This window comes from Silene latifolia, unplaced genomic scaffold (genome assembly GCF_048544455.1).
Source record: "Silene latifolia isolate original U9 population unplaced genomic scaffold, ASM4854445v1 scaffold_20.1, whole genome shotgun sequence".
NCBI classification, from domain to species: domain Eukaryota; kingdom Viridiplantae; phylum Streptophyta; class Magnoliopsida; order Caryophyllales; family Caryophyllaceae; genus Silene; species Silene latifolia.
The window spans coordinates 9,116,711-9,134,102 of NW_027413163.1; the positions used below are offsets into that span (position 1 = coordinate 9,116,711).

General features: G+C 36.1%; 1 protein-coding gene across 1 annotated transcript; it reads left to right on the plus strand.

Moving 5' to 3' along the window:
- The first annotated feature begins 2,032 nt into the window (after positions 1–2,032).
- LOC141638407 (uncharacterized) lies at positions 2,033–7,688 on the plus strand. Its single transcript, XM_074447815.1, has 4 exons — positions 2,033–2,801; positions 2,893–3,406; positions 6,458–7,000; positions 7,403–7,688. Exons 1-4 carry the CDS (start codon positions 2,392–2,394, stop codon positions 7,505–7,507), a joined length of 1,572 nt encoding a protein of 523 aa, XP_074303916.1. The 5' UTR covers positions 2,033–2,391; the 3' UTR covers positions 7,508–7,688.
- The last annotated feature ends 9,704 nt before the right edge of the window (positions 7,689–17,392 follow it).

Below are 17,392 nucleotides of genomic sequence, written 5' to 3' on the forward strand. Positions count from 1 at the left end.
TAATACGGACTACTTAAACTTGGTGTTTCAGATTGCTGGTACATAAGCTGCAGTGCAGGCTGCAAAGCCAATTCTCGGATGTATCCATAGTTTACTTCCCTCTTTTAACTGCTTATCTATTAGTCATTGTCCTAGGGCTCTTAATAGGATTGCACTCCATAGCTAAAGTAGTTATGGTCTAGTGTAATTTTTTTCACTTTGACAAAAAAAAAAAAAAAAAGCTCACTTATAACTAACCAGAGTATCACATTTTCTCAACCATTTTCCTCGAGCAATTTCTAAATTAGTTACATGATAGACAAAAAGATTTATGAATATTCTCTATTTTTTTCAAGCAATCATGCGTAAATATATTTCCCAAAGTGTTTTGATTCCAACTTTTCGCTTTCTGTTTTAACAATCGACACTTTTAAGCGAGACAAAATATATAAGATCTCCTTAAAATTGGAATTGCCAACAAATGTTGAATAATTTGCTAAAATCCTCATGAAGAGTCCACATAATTTCGAAAGGAGGCAGAGGGGCTTTTCTAACAATCTTAGAGCATGTTTGGCCTCGATTCTCAAAAATGAGTTTTTGTTTTTCAAGCTTAATTTTTCAAAAGTGTTTTCCAAAAGCAGAAACAACAAATAGTTGCTTCTATTTCTATGGGCAAAAATATGGATTTTTAGCTTTTGAGAAATTTTGTTTAACTTTTAGAAAATTATGTGTTTGGCCAAATAGTATTTTTGAGTCCAAAAACACTTTTATAAACTAGGCCAAACACACACTTAAACCTCCAAAAGATTGTCTTAAACTAAATTTTGATGGATTTAAATTAGTTGATTAAAAAGATTCTTTAGGCTACATTTTTTAGAGACCATAATGGTAAAGCCCAGTTTATTAGGAGCTAAAACATGTGGTTTTAATAACATTCTCGTTACAAACGCTCATGCGTTAGAAAAAGGCGAGCTAGGAGCTAGATCACCAGGAATTCCAAATCTGATAATTGTTGGAGATAATCTTTGTGTTATTAACTAAATTCGAAATATGCAAATTTTATGACAAATTTCGAGTATTATCAGAGATGTGATTTTAGACCTTATTTTCCCGATGAAGTGGCAGTTATACATTGCTTCCGTGAGGTCAATAAAGATTATAAAATCGCTGACTTTAGGCTTTGATTAGACATTTTTGTCCAAATCTCTCGAGGTGGTTTGAAAGTCAGTGACTTCAACTCACCTCTAGTGTCCGAAAGGTCTTATATTAAATAATCAATCTAATTTTCTTACTTTAAAAAAAATAAGAACTAATAAAACATAAGTTGAGAAATGAAAATGTGACCGAGAATTTCCGATCAAAATGACTACTTCAATTTTCTATTATCATGAAATCTTCATACACTTTTTATTTCACTTTGTATTATATTTTACTCCCTCCTGTTATATTTAATGCGCATTGATAAATCTTCGGGTAGTCGGGTACACGTAATAGGCTGTAAACTACGTATAAGCCACCCTGAAATGACATGCTCAAAATCTAGAAGGCATAGACTATAATCACCCTAAAATAACGTGATTCAAAATCTAGAAGGCATAGACTATAACCACTTCACAAAATTGATTTTAAGGAGACTTGAATCTAAATTTAAGGTATTACGTCATTTCCATAGCTAGCTACACTCTTCATTAGACCTGACAAACAGGTCAATTAGGCCAATTCGGGTCGGGTCAACTTAGGTCTCTCACTGATTTCGGGTTAATTCGGGTACGGTCAGGTCATTTCGGGTCAATAAATAAGAGAGAAAAAGTTATTTCAAGTCTTTTCGGTTCAATTAAATTATTAGAGTTATGTTCTGTCGGGTCATTTTCGGATTGGGTGATTTCGGATCGAGTAATTTTTGGGGCGGGTTAGTTACGGGTCAAGAAAGCTCGGGTTATGTTCAAATCGGATCGGGTCAAATTGGATTTCGGGTTACATGTCAGCTTTTTTGGATCAGGTAAATCGAATCGAGTTGCTTTTACCAGGTCTAGTCTCCAACTCTCCGTGGTCTAAAATTGGCATTTGAGAGAAGTAAACCGAAATCAAGTATGATTTCCCCAAATCAGCCTCCCTACTCCCCTATACTATAGCTGCTAAGATAAGTAGTAGTAGATGAGTAGATACTCCGTTTAACAAGGAAGGGGGAAGACTCCTTCATTTCCTCAAACATCTAAACTCATCAAAACTCTTCTTCTCTAATCATTCTGCTCAACACCCTTCCCTTCTTACCTCCCTGCCGGCATTCCTCATTTTCACCCTCCTTTCTCCCCTCTTTCTCCACCGTCACCGCCATCCAGATCTATCTCAATTTAATTCCCTTTTGTATAAAATAAAACTGTACTAGTATAGTATAGCAGTAAAATTAAAGGCATGAAAGTTACCGAAAAGGAAACAGATAAACTAATTTGGGATCAATCACCAAAAATGGGTTCAAATCATCATCATCAACCAACTACTAGAAATACTGTATTCCCTAAACTAATCCTCACTTTAATCCTCTTTGTTTCCTTAACTTACTTCGTCTACACTATTCGCCTCGTTTCGAACCCCAGTCCATGCCACTTCCCCGAACAATTAGACCCCTTTCTCCGCCTCTCCCACGCTACACCTGACGACGCCGAAGTAGCAGATGACAGTAGTTACCGTAATAATACCCAAATTGACCGGGTCCGCCATGTTCAGGAAATTGCTCCCGAACCTACTAATATTTCTCATATTGTCTTTGGCATTGGCGCTTCCGCTAAGCTATGGAACAAGCGCAAGAACTACATCAAGATTTGGTAAGCGTTCAATTAGTAGCGGGATAACTCAATTAGTAAATTAATAGACGAACCAAATGAATTGCTTAAATCAATTTTATTAATTTTGTAGGTACAATGAATCGGAGATGAGAGGCATTGTATGGTTAGACAGAAAAATCAAGTCAAAACCCGAAGACAAGCTACCGGAGCTCCGAGTCTCCGACGATACATCGAAATTCGGGTATGCGAACAAACAAGGACATAGATCAGCGATTCGGATCTCTAGAATCATCTCAGAAACCCTAAAATTAGGGTTAGAGAATGTACGGTGGTTCGTGATGGGTGACGACGACACCGTTTTTGTGACGGAGAATTTGGTGCGGGTTTTACAGAAGTATGATCACACGCAGTATTATTATATTGGGAGTAATTCCGAGAGTCATTTGCAGAACATTTATTTTTCGTATGCAATGGCGTATGGTGGTGGCGGTTTCGCGATAAGTTATCCGTTGGCGGTGGCGTTGGAGAAGATGCAGGATAGGTGTATTCAGAGGTATCCTGCTCTTTATGGTTCTGATGATCGGATGCAAGCTTGCATGGCTGAACTCGGTGTTCCGCTTACTAAAGAACTCGGTTTTCACCAGGTAAACTTTGGTCTAACTCGTTATTGAAATTAACCTGTTGCTGATTATGTTCTTGTGCTCTGATGTGGTTCCGTTCATAATAACTTATGCATCTCATTTTACGAGCAATAGGTGGTGGGGCGAACAGACGGGTAAATAACTCTAATAAAATGGGTAGGGGGGACAAGGTGGGGCACCCCCATGTGCTTCCCATTTTATGGCAAATGAGTATTTTGTGAGGGAAAATGGTATCCGTCTATACATATAGACGAGAGGGGCATGAGTTGGGTCGTGTTCTTTTTTACTTAATTTCTGTTCACTTTAGTTTAGTCCAAAGTTTCTGTCAAAGAAACAAGAGCCGACATCGGCTACTTGCATTATTATAAAGTCGTTTTACGAGAGGGACATGAGTCGGGCCATGCTTTTTTTTGAATTAATTTCCGTTTAGTTTAGCTGAGTTCATTTTTGTTCTTCAGCTAGGTTCAATCCAAGTTTCGGTCAAAGAAACAAGGCTGAGTTCATTAGTAGTATTACCTATTGAATTTGTTCCCTCTTGATACGGACTATCAAATAAAATAGGTAAAATATGGAGTATTTATGTATTATGTAGGGAGAAGTTTGAAGAGAAGATACGGAGGAAAAAGTTACTAAGCTTTTTTTATTCAACTGTTGTTATCAATCGGAAGGGGAAAGTGAAAGCTTTGCGTTTAATCAGTTTATTTGCTTTGATAGAAAGAGTAATGAGTAGTGAATTGGAATTTTGGAGCATTGATCTTGGCTTAGTCAATTTTATGGCTTTACTGACGTTGTCAATTTTGGGGTAGGTTAGCTAATAGAATACCTTTTTTATTCCATCATCAAAATAATTGAAAGATGATAACCATATCGTCTATATGGTACTGATGGAGCGTGTTTGTTACTAATTGTTGGGATTATTACTTCACAAAAGTCAATTTGCCTAAGCATGTAAGACCGTCTCAAATTAGTTTTTATGCAAAGGTATAGCATCTTCGTTTTCCAAGGACGAAAAAACAATTGGAAAGTTTCTACCTATATGTGCAAATGGTGGTGATGGTGAATGGTCAAGTGTTTTGAGTGGGGTCATAGGAGATGGCGAAATGCCTAAAGATTCATAAGAGGACTAGTCTAAGCATATAAAGCCAGATTAACAGAGTAAGATATTTTTTTGGGTTTTTAATAGCCGTGGAATTTGCTTCCTCTTGCTGTACATGTTTTTGGCAAGATTGACTTGTGAGCCCAAATGATTTTCGGCATTAACAAATGAAAACTTATTAGTTACACCGAGTATCACAATACTGTGTGTCCTAGTTAATAAGAAGAGGAGCCTTTGCCCACCAGTTAAGGTGTTGTTGTGTGACTGAGAGGTCACGGTTCAAGTGCTTGGAGTGGCCTCTTGCTTGAAAAATGGCAAGGGAAGGCTTGCACCTATTACACCCTTGTGGTGGGACCCTTCCCCGGACCCTCGCCTTGTAGGGATGCCATCATGCACCGGGCTGCCCTTTATTCATGGATTTAAAGTTAATTCCAATTCTTTCATTGGTGGGGTTAGAATGACGGAACGTGGTATACCCCGTCTACCTAAACGGTTTTATGATTATACTGAGTATTGTATTTGTATCTGGAGTTTTATTGTTATGCATCAGTGGGAATGTTCAAATTGGAGGCCTTTATTGTAGGCTTGTAGATCAATTATTGAGTGTTTTGTCTTGTTTGTTTTATGCTGTGTCGGTGGAAAAATGTACAAGTGGGCTAAATTTGGAAAATATATTACCCATACAAAGTTTGGTCAGCCTGTCCCCATTTGCCTAGAGTAGGTAGTGAAGGACATGTTAGCAAAAACAAAAATAATGTTTTTACACTATTTTTTTCTTAAAAAAAAACAATGCTTTTCACACTGATCATTGCTACTAGATGAACTTTTTTTTAAAAACCCTATTCTTGATATTGTTCGAGATTTTGTCCTTATTCTGTTTTTCATGTTAGCAATTTTTTTTTAAAAAATGGCTTAATTTGTTTCCTGAACATGTGTATGGAGATTTATCGTACACAATGTGCAAGGGCGAAACTAAAATGCTACCATGAATTCCAAACTAAACTGTTAGCAAAAGGACCTTCGTTTTTCCACCTTTCAAACCCTCTGTTCCCACAAATACCCAAAATAATACGGAGTATTGATTTTGCTTAACAAGTAGAAGTGGCACTTTGATACACGATGAAGAAGTTACGACTTTGGTACATGATGGAGAAGGTTGAAAAGAAAAACACACAACATACTCGAGAAGAGAGTTAGAACAGTATTGAGTACCAATGATTATGGTCGAAGTATGTGATACACTAGAGTTTGTGCTAATGTTTGTGCTTATTGTCTCACTAATCATCACTCGTATCACCTTACATTCCTTATTGCAGTTCTCGACAATCGACAGAAAACATTATGTAGGTTTTATACATTGTTTAGGCCAAAAGTAAACATACTACTGTCAAAATGTTATCAAGCGTTGCACCTTGATACATTACCCTTATCAATTATTTGTAGTTGAGTGAAGGCAACATTGTTAGACCTTTTTTAGGTTAGGTTGTGTGTTCCTTGAGGTTAGCTTTGTTTATTTTGGTTGGGCTGGTATGTAATTTTAGTGTGTTCACTCCAGTTTTAGGAATTAGCTATCTGTAATCTGTAAATAGCGGATATTGTGGGCTGAGATAATGACAAGGAGGAGTAAGACCTGTAAGAATTAAGAATATTAACCCATATGAGGTTTTATCTCAAAAGCAATTGGCGATAGGGTGATCTTCCAGACTTGTAAATGAGTAGCAATGTGCAGTTTGATTGTATTGAAGGAATTGCTTTGTCTGACCCTGTTGTTTACGTTTCTAGTAATTATTTGTTTGTTTAAAGGGAATTAGGAAGGTAGTAGGAATTACCCAGTATAATGAAGTTACTCTCTGACATTTGCATTTTGAACTGTTGCATGGTAAAATGACGATTTTCATGTCTAGGATTTTCAATAATTCTGACACTAAAGCTTGATTCTTTGTGTAAATTGGCAACAGTATGACGTGTATGGGAACTTGTTTGGACTACTAGCTGCGCACCCTGTGACACCATTGGTTACTCTGCATCATTTAGACGTGGTTGAGCCCATTTTCCCAAATGTAACTCAGGCGCAAGCCTTGCGACGGCTTGCAATTCCAATGAAATTAGACTCAGCTGGACTCATGCAGCAATCGGTATGCTATTACAAATCCAAGAAATGGACTATCGCGGTCTCATGGGGTTTTGCTATTCAGATTATTAAAGGTATCTTATCACCCCGGGAAATGGAGATGCCAACAAGGACGTTCTTGAATTGGTATAAGAGGGCGGACTACACAGCTTATGCATTCAACACTCGGCCCGTGGCTCGAAATCCTTGCCAAAAGCCCTATGTGTATTACTTGTCGAAAGCAAGATTTGAGGAGGAGACGAATCAGACGGTGACCGAGTATTTACTAAGACAGGAATCCCACCCCCTCTGCCGTTGGAAAATGATCGAGCCATCAATATTCGAAAGAGTGATAGTCTACAAGAAACCAGATCCAGAATTGTGGGCTAGGGTAAGTCTCATTTCCATACTATCCTAGCTTGCTTAATAACACATTTACACCTCTATGAAAATGTTATCGTTGTCCATAAACACACGAAACAAATTAACACTAATGTAAAGTGATCCCTTTACTCATTGATGTCTGTATCTAATGCGCCCTACTCAGAATCGGTTACATTCTTCTCGCATTTGTTTGGCATAAACAAAGTTTAGGTTAAATAACTTAAATGAAATTCACAGATTATCTACTGATCTTATTTGGGCGATGTTTTATAATATCGATATGTAAACGCTTGTTTTTGTTACATCTATAAGTCCAAGTTTTGAAGTTCTTACTTGATGTTTGTTAAAATCATTTGTCCTGTTCGCAGTATGTCTTAGTTGTTGACATTTTGATTTCTTCTTCAAACAGTCTCCTCGGAGGAATTGCTGCAGAGTAATGGATTCGACGAAGAAAGGAACCATGGAGTTAGAAGTAGGTGTATGTAGGGAAGATGAGGTAATTGAAATTTTATGAAATTGTGAACAAACCAAAAAGTAACCTAAAAAACAATCCTGTTCCTAGTTGTATGTAAATTTTGTTCTTAATTAGTATATTTATTTCATTGAGGCACATTATTAGTGATGATTCCATCTTAACATTCCTTGGATCCGATGTGACTGTCATTCCACCTTATTATAAACAATGTTTTATGGAATGCTAGGTAGCACGGACACTCCTCCTAACTAGCCGTCCCGTGTCCGACACTCGTCGGACACACGCCTAAACATGTTATAGTTTACACGAGGAATAAATTCTCAAAAAAGATTGATTAAAAGATTTGTTTGGGTGCGAAATTAGAATTAGTTATAGTTAAGGTCGAATTTTACCTTCAGTTACCTAAATTTAGTATCAAATACACTAAATTTAGAATCAAATACATTACAATAATAAAATCATACGTTATTTATAACCATAAAATATTTTTTTTATTAAATTTAAATAGCGTGTCCCGTGTCCTAAATTTCATGGGATGCCGTATCACGTGTCCGTGTCGTGTCCGTGTCCGTGTCCGTGTCCGTTTTGGTGCTACCTAGATGGAATGTTTTGTTAAAAGATCTAACGAAGACGCTCATCTCGATTTCGGAGATGGATCAGTTACTTTTTTATTTTTCCTAAAATCCTTCAAATATTAAATGCGAACTATTATTATACAAATACAAAATTACAGTTTTATTTGTTTAAAATGCGACAAGTTTGATTTTTTGACGTAAGTTAAGTAAATTGTTGCCCTTTCCATCTCAATTATTTATCACAAAGAATAAGAAAAGATAAATACATGTTAGAACAAAGAGAGTATTTATTTTAGCTCCATCTTACGGGGTAATTTATAGGTTAAGATCCATTTAAAGGATTCTAAAATTTACGTGTTTGGTACGAAGTTACGGGCCCTAAGACATTTCTTTCTCATCTTCTTGTTCCCCTTCTGACGGGTATATCCGTCACAAGCTTGTGACGGGTTAATTATCACCTACATGAATAGATAAAACAAAGTAAGAGTGCCTAGGAAAATCCAGATGACTTGTCTTTATTCACCCAAGTGGATTTTATTTGATCCGTCACAAGCTTGTAACGGATAATATTCGTCACAAATGAGAATTTGTGTTCTCATCTCCATTTATTAATTTGGTTCTTATTCTTATTCGGATCTTTATCATTTTTTAAGGGATCTTAAACTTGGCATGTTGCATTAAATGCGATTGCAAAATAGGAAAATTAAAGGAGGTAAATTTAACTCAAGCGGAATTAAGAGGTCGTTTGATTCGCTGCTTAAGAAAGGAATGAATTGGAAGAAAAAACGTTAGAAGTATGAGGTTTCAACTTCATACCTTTCAAAACTTGTTTGGGTCATTGGAAAAATAAACATAAAAAAGTATGGAGTTTGAATCCATGGGGAGGAGGTGGGTATGAGATTCCAATGAGCTGGAATGGAGTTAGAATCATAGATAGTTATGCTCCAACTTGACCGTCTAGTGACCTTCTCGAATCAAGTCTTGACATCTTTTGACGATAAATTTCAGATTGTTACTCACTAACTGGTCTTCCTTAATGATATTAACACAGTAGGAATTATCTATATGTATTATCAATTTTCGTATCCGAAGCAATTTTGCTCTTCCAACCGAATAAGGAGAGCTAATAACTCTGCTTTCATTGACAAACATGTGCCACAATAAAAATAGGGTCGTGCTTTTTCACATACGAATTTTTCTATTTCATATACAGTTTTTACGATTATACCCTTGTCATTTTCTCCCCACTTTTAAAATCAATTATTGCCACCACCTTCCCAGCCGACAACCCTCCCCAAAACACCAGCCGTCCAACCCAATCCTGTTGTACAACGCCACCACCAGGTCCACCGCCAACCGCACCAACACCAACCGCACCGACTCTCTGTTATTCTCTGTTTGTCCCCAGCCACAATCATGGAGAATGCAATTATTTCCCAAGCAAATTAATTTTCAAATAACAATGATTACTGATTAGTGTACCTGCTCTATAGCTTCCGTGGTTTACTAGATTTTATTTTTACTACATGGAAATGTAATTCTTTAACCGCAACGATATTTAACATGGTATCAATCTCTGTCAGATCAAGCGAGACAAATTGTTCCAAAATGAAAGAATAAAACCAAAGATTCTTTGTTAACTTAGCCCATTTCAACATTAGGATGTAGTCTTGTAACTACTTCATTAATTAAGGGATTAGGATCTCCATTGTTAAAGTTCTTGGAGCAATTGAATTGGGTTTTTGAGGAAAAAAAGTTGAATAAGAGTTAATTTGCTAGGTTTTATGTAATAAGGGTATTAAGTGGAAAGTTAATGAAAAAAATGTATGTAAAAAAGTAAAACTCGTATGTGAAAAAGTAGTTTCGTAAAAATAAAATGCAATGAAAGTTACCAGTTTCATCTTGGAAAAATTATGCTATAAAGTTGATGTTATTAGTAATAAAATCTAGAAAAATTTGTTTACGTAGAAAAAGTTGATTGTAGTATTTTACGTGTGGCCAATGACTAAAATAATTTCCCTTTTTAGCAGTATAATTCGTAGAAGAAAATGGAATAACAAAGAAAGTTTCCATGCATTTGGTTGTCAATTTGTCATTGTTTACATTTCTCGTCCCCTCAATTGTTTACCTATTTTATTTTGGAATATTTTAGACAATTGTTTGCCTTTTTATTTTTAAAACGCTTTTGATGAACAATTTAATCCTCTATACTTAGTTTGATTCACTTGTCAGCAAATAATTGGTCGTCTTCTCTTTTTTTAATCTTTATACTAAAACTAAATATAAATAAATGATCAAAACGGAGTTCGTATATGATACTAGGGAATTAGCCGACCTAAAAAAACATTAGGGTTACTGTTGGCTCACTAATCACCATCACCATCACCATCACCTGACTTGTTAGAATCATATTATTGCTAATTTACGTATTCAATTGGTCATTGTCTCTAGTCCCTACTACATGTCCACAATTCCACATTATCGACATAATTGATGGTAACCCATATTTGAAACCAGTTTTATATGTGAGTCATTTTCAAGTACAATTTTTTTTTTTTTTTTTTTTTTTTTTTTTTTTTTTTTTTTTTTAACGATGAACTATCTTAAATAAAAAGGAGATTACATATTCGATTACATACTAATACTTAGCTACCATACAAACCCTAGGGTACTAGAGACCCCAAAGCTACTTGATATAGAAAAAACCCGTCTAATTTTAGAAGTATACGAAACTGACAATGAAAGCCGACGCTTTTTGAATGGTGGACGATAATGGACATCTAATTGGATAAGGTTGGCGTCCTTTCTTTTAGTTGTAACACCCCCATTCTATTTATCCAAGAGCCTTAACTAAACATTCCTATATAAAAGAAGTTGTTACCATCTCGGATTGCCCGAGGTAGTGAATAACAAAGTAAAACAAGCCATAGTACTTTAATTAAATAATGTTTAATGGCTTTATTACAGTTTAATTACTTAACTAAAAGACTAAATTGAAGTAATTAATACAATTCTCGCAGCGGAAATAAATTAAGTGAATAACTAATAAACTGTTTAAGTGAGCTAGACTTCTATAATGTCCATCATCATCCACCTCACGTCCCAAGCTCCCAGTCAGCTAATCTTTATTACATATCAATCAATCTGCTCCCCAATATTGGTTCATCAAAGGTGTTTAATGAATACACTGTCAACCAAACGGTTGAGTAGGAATATCTAAACAACAAGAATATAATACAAGAATATTACAATCAAATTAAATATGCAAATACTTAAAAACCCCTTCACATCTCCGAGACACCCATTCAATACTCTGAAACACCCAAATATACTCCGAGACACCCAAATATAACTCCGAGACACCCAAATATAACTCCGAGTCACCCATTCATCCCGCCAATCCCTGGACCGGGGTATTCATACAGTAACAATATAAATATACGCAACATGAATATTTAATTAATGAATTAACAACAGCAATACCCAGCAATAATCAACCAACAGTTAATATCCAATTCCAAATAACATCCATATATTATTTAACACAAAATCGCATTCAAGTTGAGTAGATAACCTACCTCAGCAGTTAGAATCCAATTATGCAGTCCAGGAATAATAATCAGAAATACTCCACATCAAATCCGTCACCTAATACAATATTATAATTTAATTATAGGCTTTACCGCAATTCAATTATTAATTAATTATTGTTTATTGTAGAATTTACAATAAACCCGTCATAAGAAATTAGAGCTCAACTCGCCAAACCTACAAACACCCATAAACCCCGTGTCCCCAACCATGGTCCATCAACCCGTCACAAACCCCCAACACTCGTGCCTCACCGTGGTCAACCACCCACGACCTGGAATAAGCAATAACTGAGTAAGGAAACCCTACCTGGAATAAGCAATCACCAGATCGTCACAAAACAGCTATTCAATATTACTCCTCTACGAAACCACGTCCTATAATCACATAATCATACAATCACTATCTAATACAACATCATACTCCCAAAAACCCAAATTACCCAATTAGGGTTTTAAACAAAATCAATGAAGGACATCATACTCCTCAATCTTAGGATCAAGAGCCTGCTTCCTGCGAATATCGTCATAAAGGTCTGGCTCCACTGTCAAGTCCCCTCTAGCATCCCCTTTTTGTATCACATGTATCCCCATCTTCCCCACCTCATCTCTCAACCTCATCAAGGACATAGCAGTCAGTCTTAGCAGGTTGTGATCTAGATGTTAGCTGGGTGCTTGGCGGGATGAGTCTATCACGAGTCACAACAGAAGTAGTCCTCGTAGTTGACAGTAGTTTGAGTTGTACCTTTATATATATGTATGTTAGTTTTGTTAATCATTATGATGTAACTTAATTGTTCTTTTATCGACATTTGATTATTACTGTCCTCGGGCAACCCTTATATGCTAGGGAAGGTCTTGTTAAGGCTTCTGAGTATATGGGGGTGTCACAAGTCGTCCATCATCATTTACTTTTTTTGGGTGGCTAAGTTGGTATTCCAACTTTTGTCGTTTGGTTATATTACAGGTGTTGCAGGTTGAAAACGAAACAACATCATGCAACATGGGTGAGCAGGAAGCAATTCATCAAATATGTCTTGCTCACTAGTCAAACGGCCTTCTCAGAGGTGTGCTTTACTTTTAAAACTTTCAATTTTTTTGTAAGACGATCTTACATATGAGGCCAACCTAATGACATTATAAGTAAATGAGTGATACATGAGGATTTAGGTCACTACTGAAGCCTATTGTGATTACAGTTATTGTGGGCTCGCTACCCCCGTTTTGATCAAATAGATTACGTTTTGAAGGATCATTATTACAACACCCCTAAGATATAATATAGGGGTTAACTGTAATAGAGTATAAATTAGCATCAAATAAGGGTAATTAGTTTATGTTATGTTTATGTTACGTGATAGTGTCAAATATGTCGTGTCTAGTGTGACTTTTTAGGTTGTTTATTCAAGTGTTGAGGCCAATTTATGCGTTAATCTCGGACATGCCGGCTTACTCTATTTCTTTGTAGTTTTGGGTCACAACGGGCTTAATCTGGGATTGTTCACCTCTTGAGGCAAATCAAGCATCCGTATCAAAGAGTCAAGGTGAAGATTTCATTTTGTTTCGACCAAGATAAGAAGTCCGCCCCAAGCAAGTAATGACGAGTGGAATTTGGAAAGTAAAGAATCAAGCAAAACTTGGAAGTTTCACGGAGGAGTCTAGGCCAAAGCGCAGCCTGCGCCAAACTGCGCAGTCTACGCAGCCTGCGCCACCTGCAGAGGAGCCTGCGCATTTCTGTTTTAAACACGGGCTTAGTTAACAAGTCCGTGTTTTTGGGCTCATTTTGGACGACTTAACCTAGATAGGAGTGCACCCCTATATAAACTCCACATTTTGAAGACCTAATTATCACATCATTATTAAATAATCACAAAAAACTTGTATGAGAAGAATACTTTGTTTTGGGGTGAAAGTTGTAATCTTTTATTGGGTTTTTATGTCAATCCTTCCACAATTCTTGGTTTCATCCATGGTTATGGAAGGTTAGACCTTTTTCTTGGTGTAATTTGGTGAAACACTACTCTCCTTAAGTTTGTAAGACTCTCTTAATCTTTCCTCAATAATTATTACATGTTTCCTTGTTTTCATTGTTTATGTTGGATGTTATTATGTTGGGAGTCATGAACCTTGCATGTTAATCATCTTACTGATGAGTCATAATTATATGCATATTTATGCCTCCCCTTAATTGCTTTTGATACGGTTTTCGTGCTAGTTTATATCATTTACATGCCTTTTATGTTAGAATGTTGATACTTCCGCCTTTTGATGTTTAATGCAGGAATGATGCATTTGAGGAGCAAATGAATGAAATGGGCATCGCAGAGTGAGCATGAAGGGATACACGAAGCATGGCACGAGAATCTATAAGAATGAAGGAAGAGAAGTTAAGAAGAAAACACGAAGAAAAGAGCTTCTTATTACAAGTGCCTCCTTTGAAGAGCCATATCTTAAGTTCTACAACTGATTTTCAAGTGATTCCAATTGGAGGTGAAAGCTTATCTTCTTAGCTTTCCACACCACAAAAATCGCTTGTTTCTGATAAGTAACGAAGAAATGGCGGCCGTTTTAAGTTCAGTGCGCGAAGCAGGAAATTGGTGCCTCGATCGAGTCACCCTTGGCTCGATCGAGGAACCACTAGTTTCCGCAATATTCCGCAAATTTCCTTAAGTCGGTTATGACTACTATAAATACCAAAACTCGTACCCTAGGTTAATTATGCTTTATTTTCAGTAGGTTTAATATAGCTACCTTAGAAAACTCTCTCAAATACTTAGTTTAGTTTAATTATTGTTCGGATCTATTGCCTTTAATTACGGTATTGTTCTAATCTTTCTTCAATTATTATTTCAATTACTTGTTTATCTTTATTATTGTTCATCATGTTTTCCATTACTATTATTGTTATTCTTTCTATTATGCGTAGCTAATTTCCTCATCTAGGATGAAGGGGATCTAGGTTAATTAAAAGGGGAAAATTGATTAATTGCTAGGGAAATCATATAAGTTGTCGTTTGATTATTGTTCTTATTCTAGTTAATTAACTTAGGCCTGAGTTGTTAATTAGTGTATCGAATTAATCCTTTCACCGACCGGGTTAGAATTAATATAGGCTGCGATAATCAAATAGATTGTATCTAATTATAGCAACCGCATGTTAGAATCGATCTAAAGGGCATAATAGAGTCGACCGATCTTATGACCTTAGACAGCTTGACAGATATAGCAATTAATTAATAGACTCCATATAATTGACCTAGTGAACCGGAAATCCTAGACCTTTAATATTATTGTTATTTGCCCTTTAAATTACTTGCAATTAGTTGGTTAGCATACAAACAAAACAAACCTCCACAATTGGTTACTTTAAGACAAATTTAAATATAAACAAACTAGATAATCACCGCCTCCCTGTGGATTCGACCCTGACTTACCGCTAGCTATTTTGTTAGTAGTAGTTTAGGTTTACTTTGATTAAGGTGATACGATTTTAGCCTTATCAAATTTGGCGTCGTTGCCGGGGAGGCAACAATTTGTCTGTTTGTTTTTGTTTAGTTTGTCTTTTGTCTCAGGGAACATCAGTTCCTTGAGACCGTTCTAATGTTTTCCATCGAGTTTTTACAGGGTGAAGATGAGAACTTCCATTATTACATGCATAGATGGAATGATTGGATTCGTTCCCACAATTACGAGTCCAAAATTCCACGGCTTACTATGTGCCTTACCATCATAAAAGGTATGAACAGACAAACCCAAGCCTATATTGACTCCATAGGTATGGGAGATTTTGGTGGTAAGAATATTGAAGATGTCCTTTCTTTCTTTGAATGGCTTGCTATTGAATGTATTAAACCCACTTTTTCATTTCAGCCATACATGGATGAGGGTGTGGGGGAGACCATAGAAACCGTTTTAAAGAATGAAAAGGATATTGAGGGAAACATAGAGGATGAGACCATATGCTCAGTTGATAACCCCTTCTTTGATGACAATCTAGAATCCCTCTATGACGATTTTACAGATAGTGAGTCACATGAGGAAGACTTGACAGACCCCTTAGATTACCCCTTTTGTGATGAGTCTTGGGATAAGGAGAGTGATGATGCGAGATTCGAAGATCTTGAGGTTAAATGGGACTCATGTGACAATATGTTGACTCTTTCTTTGGATACTTCCCCTTCAGTTGTTGCATTTGATTCTAATTTTGAGTCTAGTGAGGTTCATTTTATTACACCTGTGCAGAATGCATATTTTGATGTTTATGATGTTGAAGATGATATTGATGAATACTCTGCACAAGGGCTCTCCACTAAGGACCCTTCAGATGCTTTGATATGTTTTGAGACACGTGCAGGTAAATCTCCCATTTGAAAAGTTGAGCTGGATGCTTTAGAGGCTGAAATATATGGGATAGAGCCTATCAACAAAGGGAACGGGGAGGTATACGAGTCAGTGAATACTCCTAGCACAGTAGAGGTAATATATTCTTTTCCCACCGATTCCGACATTAGGAGTGGTAGACCTCCTGACCAAGAGGTAATTGTTGACGATAATTTCATGAGGATTACTGGTGTGGTGAGTGATAAATAACCTCGTACGACTTCTACTTTGTGTTTTGATACTCCATATTCTCTTAGTTGGACTAACAATTTGACGCGGTCTTGCTATAATTGTCATCAAAAATTTGATATGCTGAGACGGTCTTTAACATTGATTTTATATGCTCCTGTTATATCTTGGTGCTACTTATGCTTTTGTGTAGCACATGCACAGATTTATGTGTTGGAATATGTGTCCTCCGACAAAAATGCGATCACGACTGTTGATCATGATGATCACATGTTTAAGTCTCATTTTAAAAGAATACAATTGGGAAGTAATTTTTACTGTCAACTGGTCAACATATATCGGTAATGATTGGCTGACTAGAGTTTGACATTACTGTCGTACGACGGTGGTGATCAGTTGACCCCCTTGGTCATACCTATAGGGCAACACTCTTAATTGATCATTTAATTAATCATATAACGTTACGAGTTAATTAAATTACTTGAAAATTGACGGACGATTTTGGAAGTAAAATTTACGTATCACATTGTAATGTGATTAAATGAGATACGGTCTGAGTAATCGAATTGTATCATTACTCAGATGAAATTATTGTTTAAGGAAACAATTAAATTTGAATGAATTATTATAAATACAAACTGTTGTGATTTATAAACGGTAAAATATTTTGGTACAAGTAATTATGAATTACTAAGTCGATTTTTGTATATGACGTATTTTTACTAATACGTTGATTTTTAATATGTTAAAAATACATAACAATTTTATGTGACATGTGACATGTTACATATTGACAAATTGACAAAAATAATATGGACTCCATGTTATAAGTGTACCGAAATCAAGGGGAGTATTAGGCTAATATTGTGTTGTTTAATTTAATAGAAAACACAATGATTACCTAATAGCCTAGCCATGCAACCCTAGTTTGCATTGTGAAGGCAAACAAGAGCATGCATTGGCTCCCTTTGCCCCTCCTTCCCACCGGTTTTTGAGATGAAAAACCATTATGGTAATGGTTTTTCATCTTATTTTACCTAATAACACACAAAAATGTTGTAGTGTATCATTGATAATTTACTCATCCAAAATTAGAATTCTAGAGAGACAAAAAGCTCTCTTCTTCTTCTCTCCCAAAACCGAAAATATTAAGTGTTTATAATATTTTTGGGTCATTTTCTACAAGATTA